Genomic DNA, 10333 nt, shown 5'->3' on the forward strand with positions numbered 1-10333 from the left:
ATGGTCTGGAGCAGAGCTGAGCAAATGCAGCTGATGGTGATTTTGTAAATTGTTTCCTGAGGAAGCTGAGCCACTGTAAGTTGCTCCACTGAAGCTATGCTGACTTACATAAGCAGAGGAGCTGGGCTTTGTGGTCTAGTCATTCTTGCTGAGAATAAGAACAAATAAATCAGCTCCAGAATGCAGTGAAATCCATGTACGGAAACAAAAGAAAATAGTGGGAAGGGTAGTAGCAGCATCTAGGCAAATAGTAAGGGCTGTATGGAAATATTCAAACCTTGCTGCAGAGAAGCAAAGAGAATTTCACCAGTTTTGTTTTGTGCTACAAGTCCCAACAGTAATTTGCACTTCGAGCCTCTTTTCTCTCTTTCACTTTCCAAAACTCCTATAATGCTGTTAATTGGAGCTACATAGACGAATTAGTAGTAATAATAACAATAATAATCATCATTGATTATTACTATTAATAGAGATGATAATAATAATGATAATAAGTCACATTTTCCCCACTCTCTAAAATATTTTATTTATTCATTCATTTCCTATGTAAAAAACACTAATTGTATCACCCAGTACTTTGGAGGCCTCTTACACATCACCCCATTTTCCTTACACATAAGAATACAAAAAAGAAATAGATTTACACTTGTTCTTGTAAACAATGGTTTTGCAAGTAGTTAGGAAGAAATTGCTCTCACTTGCAAATAGATAGGGATTGAGTCTCTACTCAGTCACACCAGTTTTAGGTTAGTATTACTTTAGCATACTAAACATGAGGCATCAGGTCCATAGTACAAATAATACTCTCCAGAATACACTGTGTCTCGGTGCAATTTCTGACCAATAAATATATATATTATCTGTCCCTTTGGAAAGGCAACTTGCTTCCAAGTATAAAGTGTATAACATTGTTTCCTCTTTTCTTTTTTAAGGACAGAAAACAAAGATAGTAGACATAGAAAATGGCTGGAGATTTCATAGAATAGATGGGACACCATGAGTCACATTTGTATAAAACTGGTGTAGACAAATGAAAATCAGGGCTAATGTGTATATAGAGTTGAAAGGAGTGGCCAATATGATTTTTTAAAGAATCACATACTGTAATTGAAAAGGTGGTACTGTTCCACTGCTCTCTCTCATTAATCCACACATCTACCATTCAGAGCTCTTTTTACAGGACCTGCCATCATATTTCCTTTTGTAGTGTCAGAGAGAGAGAAACACACACACAGAATGCAGCTGACTGATTTCAAATGGTTGTTTTACAATGGTCTGACTAGATGGTGAGATGTCAAAGTGCTGCAGAAAAGCTGCGGCATTTAACAGGACTTAAAAACATGCAGGGTGTAGGAATACCCTTTTGAATATTAAATATTCCATGATAATTCCTGTATCACTGAGCATCAGCAACATGTGACCATCTCATATTTTCCACATCTTTTAATAATTAGTTGAGGCTTTGGTTTAGAGACCTCATTCCAATTATTTTTAGGAGCTTCTGTAGCTGGGATGCTTAAAATGAGATATAGGATTAATAGTGTGGGAAGTAGGCAGGTGAGAAGAAAGGAACAGAGAATCATGATGCTATATGCTACCCTCTATTGAATCAGTCGCAGAATGGCATCATCATTGCCCCAGTGAAGACAGCACATCTTACTTTCCCTGAGGGAGTCACATGATTGAGGGTATATGATTGGTTTCCCTTTAACTATCAGCCCAATCAAATAATCTGTAGATAAGAGTCAGAAATAACATAATCCACTAAAGAAACACTCCAAAGGAAAGCTGATGATCTGGAATACTTTACATCCCAAGTGTTTAGTTTTCGCTTCTCTTCCTCAATTTCATGGCACAGTCCTATGCTCCTCAAAGATGTTAAGAGAAGCCTAAAATATTTGGGGAGCTAACATATTCCAGAAGGTAACAGGATGCAACAATGTGTTGACATAGTAGCTCCCTCTACATGTTACATATATTGCATAATTAACTGGTTAATTGTACAATTACCTTTGAGACCAGGTATACCTGCGAAGTAGCTATCCTGGCATGAAAGTTCCAATCAGCTATGAATTAGACCTCAAAAGTGTGTACTAACTTTATAGCTGGTTGCTACTGAGCTTCAATTTTCACATATAACAGGATCCCAACTGCAGTGGTGCACCATGCCTAGCCAGGGCTGCATGTCCCACAGCTGAGGGACTCTCAGCCACAGCAGCTTCTGACTCTGGGTCTTGGCAGCACAGGGACCCAGAGTCCCGCAGCTGTGGATGTTGTATGCTGTGACCCAGATGGGCTGGGTGGATTGCAGCTGCTGTGATCTCCTAGCTTTGGGGGTGCATGAGTGTCCCCCGGCTAAGAGCTCCTCAACTAAGGGGGCATTCAGCTACAGGAGCTTGCTTCTCGCCAGTGCAGGGGAGCCTGGGATTGGGCTCCCCCTGCATTAGCAATAAGGCACAATCAGATCTAATGCACAATCCCACAATCATGCCTCCTGCCTTGCATATGTTTTGTGGCAGGATTTGTGTGGATTGTGCATTACATCCCAGCGTGCCTTTACCCACACATGTAGCAGGGCAATGTTATAAACACTGAAGTACCACAGCACAGTGGCTCTTCCAGAGGATGACATATTAAAATGTTCAATCTTCTCCTTGCCCCTGAAGAAACAAGGGGGCCTATTCTGTGGCATGCAAAGCAGCTCTTAACCTGGCTTACCTAGCTAATTAAACCAGACTTCCATTGTTTGCTTTACTTGTGTGGTATAAATAGGCCAGATTGTATCAGTGAGTCAAGCTTTAAATTTCTTCCAATACTTATTCCATGAGATGCAAAGAAGCATTTTACTCACTTGCTTGTTAATTGGTATTATCCACCTCAGAACAAATAAGAGAGATTTTGTTTAACAATAATGGCAGAAGAGGACCCTATAGTAGACCATGTGAAACACGTATCAATGCCCAATACTACTATTATTGCCACGCTACAAAGTACAGAAAAAAACCACTAAGTTGCAAACACTAGCAATGCTAGCATAGCATAACTCTAACATTTTAGGATTAAAATAGAAATTTAAATGAAAAAATCATTTTCTTTAACAACCATCCCCACACCTCAATTATTTCAGACACCATCTTGTCTGCCTGGTGTATCCTGCTTCCAAGATTCTGCTCTCATTTTTTCAGGAGCATTTTCCCCTCAATTTTAAAGGTTCATTCTCCTTCCTTATTTTCCACTGTTGGCAGATGTGTTATCTGAAGGGACTGTTAGCTCCACCTTGTGATGGTGTTGCATCACCAGCTATGTTTGAAAAAGAATAAGTAAGCTTTTTCTGTTCTTCTTGGCAGGCATGCATGGTTTGGTAATGGAGGAAAACATTATGTTAAATGTACTCTGACAAAAGCCAGCATAAACTGCATGACAATGAAAAACTTCTCAAAGTTTCTGTGCTTTGCACTTGGAATCAAAGATACTTAGGTGTCCTAAGCACACAAGCTGTTGCAAAACATAACAGCAAACAACCTCTGAACACGAGAGCCCATTTATGATCTACCTACTTGGAGAATCACAATTTATCTGCTTCAGAAAATAACCCTTATAGTTGTTACACTGGTGTTTCTACAATAATGGCAATATTTACAAAAGTGTCCTGGAATTTTAAACGCCCAATTTTAGGCACCTTGGATCTGTTTTATGTAATGGATGAGAATGAACATCAGCTGAAATTTTGGGTGAATGGCACCTTTAAAAAACAAGTCTCTGGAAAGAAGTTTACATTGGAAACTCCTAAAACTGCAACATCATAAATCACTGGCCACTTCTGAAAACATTAGCTTAAAGACAAGGACAATTAGCACCTTAGGAGGAAACCACCATTTATAAAAGATCTGGGTGAAATTCTAGGAAATGACTTGATACCAATATTATTATATACTATAGATGAAATGATTCAATTGCAAAATAGATTAGGGTGTAATACTTGCACAAAGTAACTAATGATTGTAGCTTGGGGTGCAGTTCATTGTGTATTGATAGAACTTGGAAAGATTAATCACACCAAGTAACTATATCCATGTACTGCAGTGATATGTGATCCTCCCGTATGGTGGATGAGGATTCATTAGAGGTGACGGGTGTTGCTGCCTGCATTCCTTTTTTCAAACTTCTGTTTGAGCTCTGACACTAGGGCATTGTGGGCACTGCTGTGACCCTTCTTCAATTGCTTGTTTATAAACATGGGAGTCAGGGAACCTGATACTGTCGGCACTTTCCATTCAGTGCTGTTCTTAGGTGCTAGAAGTGGGATTGGCGGTGGGGGTGGGCTTGGGGCACTAGGCAGTAGAGAAGGAATTTGGATGTTATTGTTGCTGTTTTCATTCTTCAGGCTCTTTGTGTCATCTTCAATGGCAAACTTCTCTGCAGCGGTGCTGGGCCTTTTGAATTTCAGCCACTCCATCCTAACTGCCCTAGTCTGCTGCGTCTGTCTCTTTCTTATGATCCGTCTTACCGGCATGATTTTGTTGGACCTCTTATTGCGCCAGAACATGACAGTAGAGATTATGATTGTGATCATCACCATTATGCCCATGACACCAGCTAGCACTCCTAAGGCTTTCATGGGGTTATCTTTAGTTTGCATCAAAAAGGCTGCCATAGGCCCTTTGTGAAGAGTCTGTAAAAGAGTACAAAGAGAACGTGATTTTACTGTATGGGACCAACAGTGAATTTATAATTACATTTGTCCAAAATATGTACCAATAAGGGTTGGCCAACAGAAGCTGACTTTAAAAAATAATTAAATGATTCAATTATTTTATATTTGAATTTGAGTAATTTTGATTTAATACCAACTGTACAGGAAAAAATCCCTGGAATACTGTGTTGTTGTGCTTGGACACTGAAGCATAGAGTTGTTACTGAAATATTTGAGGATATCCCTATATAACACTGTAACATATATTTATTTAGCATAAGCATGAAAAGGATTAACTTTAAGATTTACAGTGGAATTGTTACACTCTATTTTAGAAGCTATTTCCAAAGTATAATGCAGTTGAATTTTGCTGATGGGAAATGATCTTTTGAGAAGAGTTTCAGGTTTACAGATCATTTGAGTTATTGAATATGGCATTACAGATATTTTGAGGCAACTTTAAAAAAAATATTGCCACATGCAAAATAAACATCTAACAAACAGGCCTATGTTATATTTTGTTTTCTAGTACTCTTTTACAGACATAATAAAACTCTTTGAAGTGGGGATCTGAATAGACCAAAAGATCTATTTTTGGGGGGGTTGTTTTTTTTTTTTAAAGATAACATACTCTACATGTAGCATATTAAGGACAAATGAATTAACAGTTCATTTTGCAGCTTAGCATATTGAGCTCCTTGGAGGTCCCCGTATGATTTTTCTGATTTTCCCCTGTGGATGAAGTCTGGATCTTTTAAGATTTTTCCAATATAGGATGGTAGAGATCACCATTGTTACAGAAATGGTGGATAGGACGCCACTCATGAAAATCCCAAATATTGTCCATGGATGCTGCTTGAGGCCTAAAATATAGGATTTTACCCTTGACTCCATCTGGAAATGTCAAAAATAAGAGAACTGGTCAACCTTTATATTCCAAAAAGGCTAGGGTACTATGCAGGCACGTGATAGCACAAACGTGTAAAAGGAGGGACATTTTCATTAGGCATGGGAGATAAAGGAGTATGTCATAAAGTAAAACTAAAACTGGAAACCAGAATGAATAACAAATGAGACATCCTACTGTAGGGGCTAGGTATAAATGACATTATTAATGACATTAGTAATCAAGAAGTAATTAATATTAGTCCCTGCATGCCATGAAAAAAATCTATGGTGAGGTTAGCAACTGAGGAATGCTTATTTATAAGTCTTCTCTCACCTGGATCATGCTCTTTGGGAAAGGCTATCTAAATTAGGTTTTGGAATCACTGTAATAGAGAGTAGTTATTAGAATGAGGCATGCAGGAAAGCGAGGTTGCTCAATGGGGACTCATTTGTTATAAGGCATATTGAAGTGTGGGGATGTTCTCTTCTGTTACCATGGTGTGCTTCCCATTCACACACCCCAAGCATCATTATCCAAGATCGGTATTCTCACAGCCTGAATGTATCCTAGTGGCTGAGAAAATTGGCAAAGGAATGGCATCAACGTGTTGTCATGCCTCCTTCTATAAGGGTCAAAATTCATCACAATAAACAAGCACCACATCCAGTGTTTACATCATTAAAATATAGATGCGTCTGAGCTAGCACCTTAGATATAAACACCCTAAAACTGAAGTTTGGATTGAGGTCTAAACTTTGCTAATCAGGCCCATCTCTGTATTCAATGAGTGCTATGCACTTAACTCCACTCAGAGGAGAAAACTTCTACACCACTTCAGTTACTTAACTTGATGTGAAAGTCTGATGAATTAAATGTCAGATAAAACCTTGGGAAGAAGTACATGTCTTGAAATGAGTCCATTTATTATGAGTGTTTGTCAAAATCTATTTTGTGGCATGGCAATGAAGGCTGGATAGTGTAAGACCAACAAAAGGTTGGAAAAATTACATATATTTCAGAGAGTGCTATATAACAGTAAGTAATTATTTGACTAGCTACACTATATGAAAGTCATGAATAAATAGGATCAGACACCACCAGGCTCTTTCTGTTTTGTCAGAGAAGAGATGTTTCAATGGAGTGCAACTTGAAGGTGTAATAGCAGTACAACCCTGGGTTCAGATTGGCAGCATCACCACTTTGCTTCTTTAAACCCTCTCCTAGCTCACTGACCTGTGGGCTTGTTCCAAGCATTTAGAGGCAGTTGCTTTATGCCAAAACTAATAACTTCAGTGTCTTAATCAGAATCAGCCTATACTGGAAAATATTTTATTTACCAGGTATTTGTTAGAAATGTTATATGGCTTAAATTTGTATATGCATTATCAGAATATGATTTTTTTCTAATTATTCAAAAAGAATATGCATTTTGTCACCTTCTGTAGGGAAAAATGCACCTTTTGTAAATGAGATGACATTCATAAAATCCACTGCAATGGAACCATCTCAGATGATTTGTGTGCTCAGTGTTGTGTGCTTTTGTTGTACTACTTACGTCAGGGGCATCAAACTTATATCCTCTCAGGCTGGACCCAGCACTGAGTGCCCTGCATGCAGCACAGGGGGTCAGTCTGGGGGGTGTGCTGTATGCAGCATCCTGCTGGACCAGCCCTGCATGCTGGTTCTGGGACTGGTCCTGACTGGACATTGCTGAAGCCAAGATTCAGGGTTGTTCTGGCAGGGCTTGCTGTGCCTGTGGTACATGGGGTTGGCATGGAGTATTCACTCCCTATGGCTGGTGGGCTGGACCTGACCACTGCATATGGCAGAGGGGTCCTGGGGCACAGGTTCCATGTAGTGCCCCAAACTGACTCCCAGACTGTTACCTTCAATGCTGGGTCCAGCCCATTCAATGAGGGCCAAGCATGTCCTGTGCTGGTCTTACATACTGTGTGTGCAGCAAACTCTGGGGCCTGCATGTGCAGACTGCAACATACAGGCTTGACCTGGTGCTGTGGGTGCTGCACAGAGAGTTGGTCTCTGGCCAACAGACAGGCCCAGCAATCATCATTCATGGAGCCAGATTGGGTTACTATTTATTCCATCCAGGAAAAGCACACACAACACTGAGCTGAGATGCTTCCTCAGCCTGAAGAAGGTTTTTTTGCTAAGATATATCTCTCCAACTATTCAGTTGGTCAAACAAAAGATATTAGAGGTACCCTCAGCTGATTCATGCTGGGGCCGGGACCCAATCTGGCTCCACGGATGATGACTGCTGGGACTGTCTGTTGGCCAGACAGAGACCAACGCTCTATGCAGCACCCGCAGCCCCAGCTCTGAGAGCGGGGCATTAAATGGTTTAAAAAAAAATAATAAAAGGAAATAGGTGTGGATGGAGTGAGGAGGGTGGCACACACTCTGTCTGCATGTGGAGCTTGGGGAAGCCCAGCAGCAGGAGATTCACCTTGAGGAACACCAGCTTCTCCATCAAAGCAGGATCCAAGGAGGTGCGGTGGGGTGTCACAACATCCCCAGCAATGCTGAATACCCTCTTACTTGGAACACTGGTCGGTGGACAGGGCAGGTGTTCCTGGGCAACTGTGGCCAGATCCTGCCATATCTGGCTGTGGCTTGCTCAGTAGGCCAAGGGGTCACAGAGCAGCGGCTCCACGTCTTCAGTGAGATAGGTTGCCACCGAGGCCTCGATGCTACCTGCCTGATGCTGGGATCTGGTGCCTCTGGACCCCAACATGGAAGCCATGCCCTTGGCCCACACTGGCAGCATGTGTGGTGGAGGAATGGCTGGTGGATGGAGTGATGGCACAGGACAATGGTTCTTCCTCTTCCATGTCCCACTGCCTCTGCCCTTCTGCCTCCCTGACTGTTCACCAGCACCTCCGTACAGTGACCCAGTGTTTTGCTGGCGCACACACTTCCCTTTACCCTCGGGTTGCACATGGTCTCCAGCACATGGACCATACTGGGCCACAACAAATCCAGCCATTTCTTGATGCCCTTCTTCAGCTGCTTCACCAGTGCCTGCACCTCTGGTGAAAGCAGCTTGCCCCAGCCAGGATCATCGATTCCCTGGAATTTCTCCATTTGGTTCTGAAGCTCCCTCACTATGGGGATCACCTGGATAAGGAGGGCATTGCCAGTGCTGAGGCTCTTGGTGGCTTTGAGGAATGGCTTGAGGACCACCAAAATCTGGGAGATGATATCCCACTCAACTCTGTTAAGGGGCTGCTGATCCCAATCTCTCCAAGCAAGGCCAATGCATGGATGGCCTTCTTTTGCTCATCCAGTGTTTTGAGCATCCGGTATGAGGAGTTCTACTGAGTCTCCACATCCTGCATGATTTTGTGCTGCGGGATGCTCAGCTCTGCCTGTTTCTCCTGCAGCATCTTGCTGTACTTGATGCTGCAGTGGAAGTAGCCCATCACCTTCCTGCATTTTGAAATGAGCTTGGTGGTTGTGATGGCACCCTCACCAGGAGCTCTGTCTCCCTCCAAGGCATCCCTAACTATGAGGTAGAACTTGTGTGCTACACAGTGGATGCCAACAAAGTTGGCATCATGGACTGCCTTGACCATATCCGCCCTGTTGTTTGTGACCATGAATCTGTGGGTGAGCTCACCCTGCCCAATAAGCCATCCCTGCCCCATGCGGTTCATGGCCCCCATGATCTCCATCGTCATGCAGGACTCATCCATCACCTCAGCCTGAAGGAGAGCCCACTGACAGTCTAACTGATGGCACCAGTGCCCTGTGAGGGAGAGGTAGGCATGATCTCCACCCCAGCTGCTCCAGATGTCCGAGGTGAAGTGTAAGGCCACCTGTGGACCTGTCTTGCACAGCTCTTCCCTCAAGTATTGCCTGCATGCCTCAAAGAGGGAGGGCACCACCGTCCTGCTGAAGGTGATGTGTGTGGGCATGTGGTATGATGGGGCATGAGCGCCATGAGCCAACTGAACCCTGGCCCCCTAACAAAGGAGAAGGGCTGGCCATCCAAAGCTAGCATCTCCCCAATGCTCTGGGTGACCTGGCTCACCTTTGGAATGTGCCCCATTCCAGGTGAGGAGGAGCAAGGGGAAGGGTCGGTGCCTCCTGAGATGCATCAGCATCCCTGTGATGCTGAAGTGTTTCACCTCCTTGCTCCAGCTGGTCTTGCATTGGCAGTGCAGACAGATAGCATAAGTGGGATCATCTGCCACCTCAAAATGATCTCACACTACACTACCCCGTTTATTCTGGGGTGCAGGTGTGGATCCTGCCTTATCCCCCTCCTCAGCAGGCAGAGGCACAACAACAGGGGAAGCTGAGCCACCTGCCCCACAACCTCCTCCACAGTGCCTTCCAGAGAAGGAGACCTGGTTCTAGGGGAACTTTGAGGGGTGTGGAGCAGAAACTCAAATTCCACCTCCTTCCCTAGAATTTCCCTGGCTATGGCACTGAGTTCCCCTGGTTCCAGTTCCAGCTCCTCCTCTGGCACTGGGAGGCTCAAGCTGGGAACTTAAATTGGGGTGGAGGAGACTATCATGCTGGTGCTTGTTATGCTGGTTTGCTCCCACTAGCAGCAGAAGCCACATGGCTGCTAGGGAAGAGGGTGCATCTATGTTTGATGGGGGAGAGGAGCTTGCAGCTCTCCATCTGGCCCCACTGCCCGCCCTGCCGAAAGACTGGGCACCTGTCTTTCCAGCACACTTCATGTTTGGTGTGCTGAAAAATGTGTGTCGGTGTGTGTATAT

At 43.3% G+C, this 10333-nt stretch overlaps 1 protein-coding gene across 4 annotated transcripts in view; it reads right to left on the bottom strand.

Moving 5' to 3' along the window:
• Positions 1 to 747: 747 nt before the first annotated feature.
• Positions 748 to 10333, bottom strand: part of CDHR1 (cadherin related family member 1) — a 118681-nt gene continuing 109095 nt past the window's right edge. For 2 of the 4 annotated variants that reach the window (XM_019502289.1, XM_019502288.1), the window contains one exon: positions 2496 to 4672. In XM_019502289.1, coding sequence (XP_019357834.1) covers positions 4121 to 4672 — 552 coding nt within the window. In that variant the 3' untranslated portion in view covers positions 2496 to 4120. Of the gene's footprint in view, positions 1733 to 2495; positions 4673 to 5308; positions 5588 to 10333 lie in introns of those variants that run through there. The other 2 variants (XM_019502291.1, XM_019502290.1) reach the window with 2 other exon arrangements.

Source organism: Gavialis gangeticus, unplaced genomic scaffold (genome assembly GCF_001723915.1).
Source record: "Gavialis gangeticus isolate Ggan-Ray unplaced genomic scaffold, GavGan_comp1, whole genome shotgun sequence".
NCBI classification, from domain to species: domain Eukaryota; kingdom Metazoa; phylum Chordata; order Crocodylia; family Gavialidae; genus Gavialis; species Gavialis gangeticus.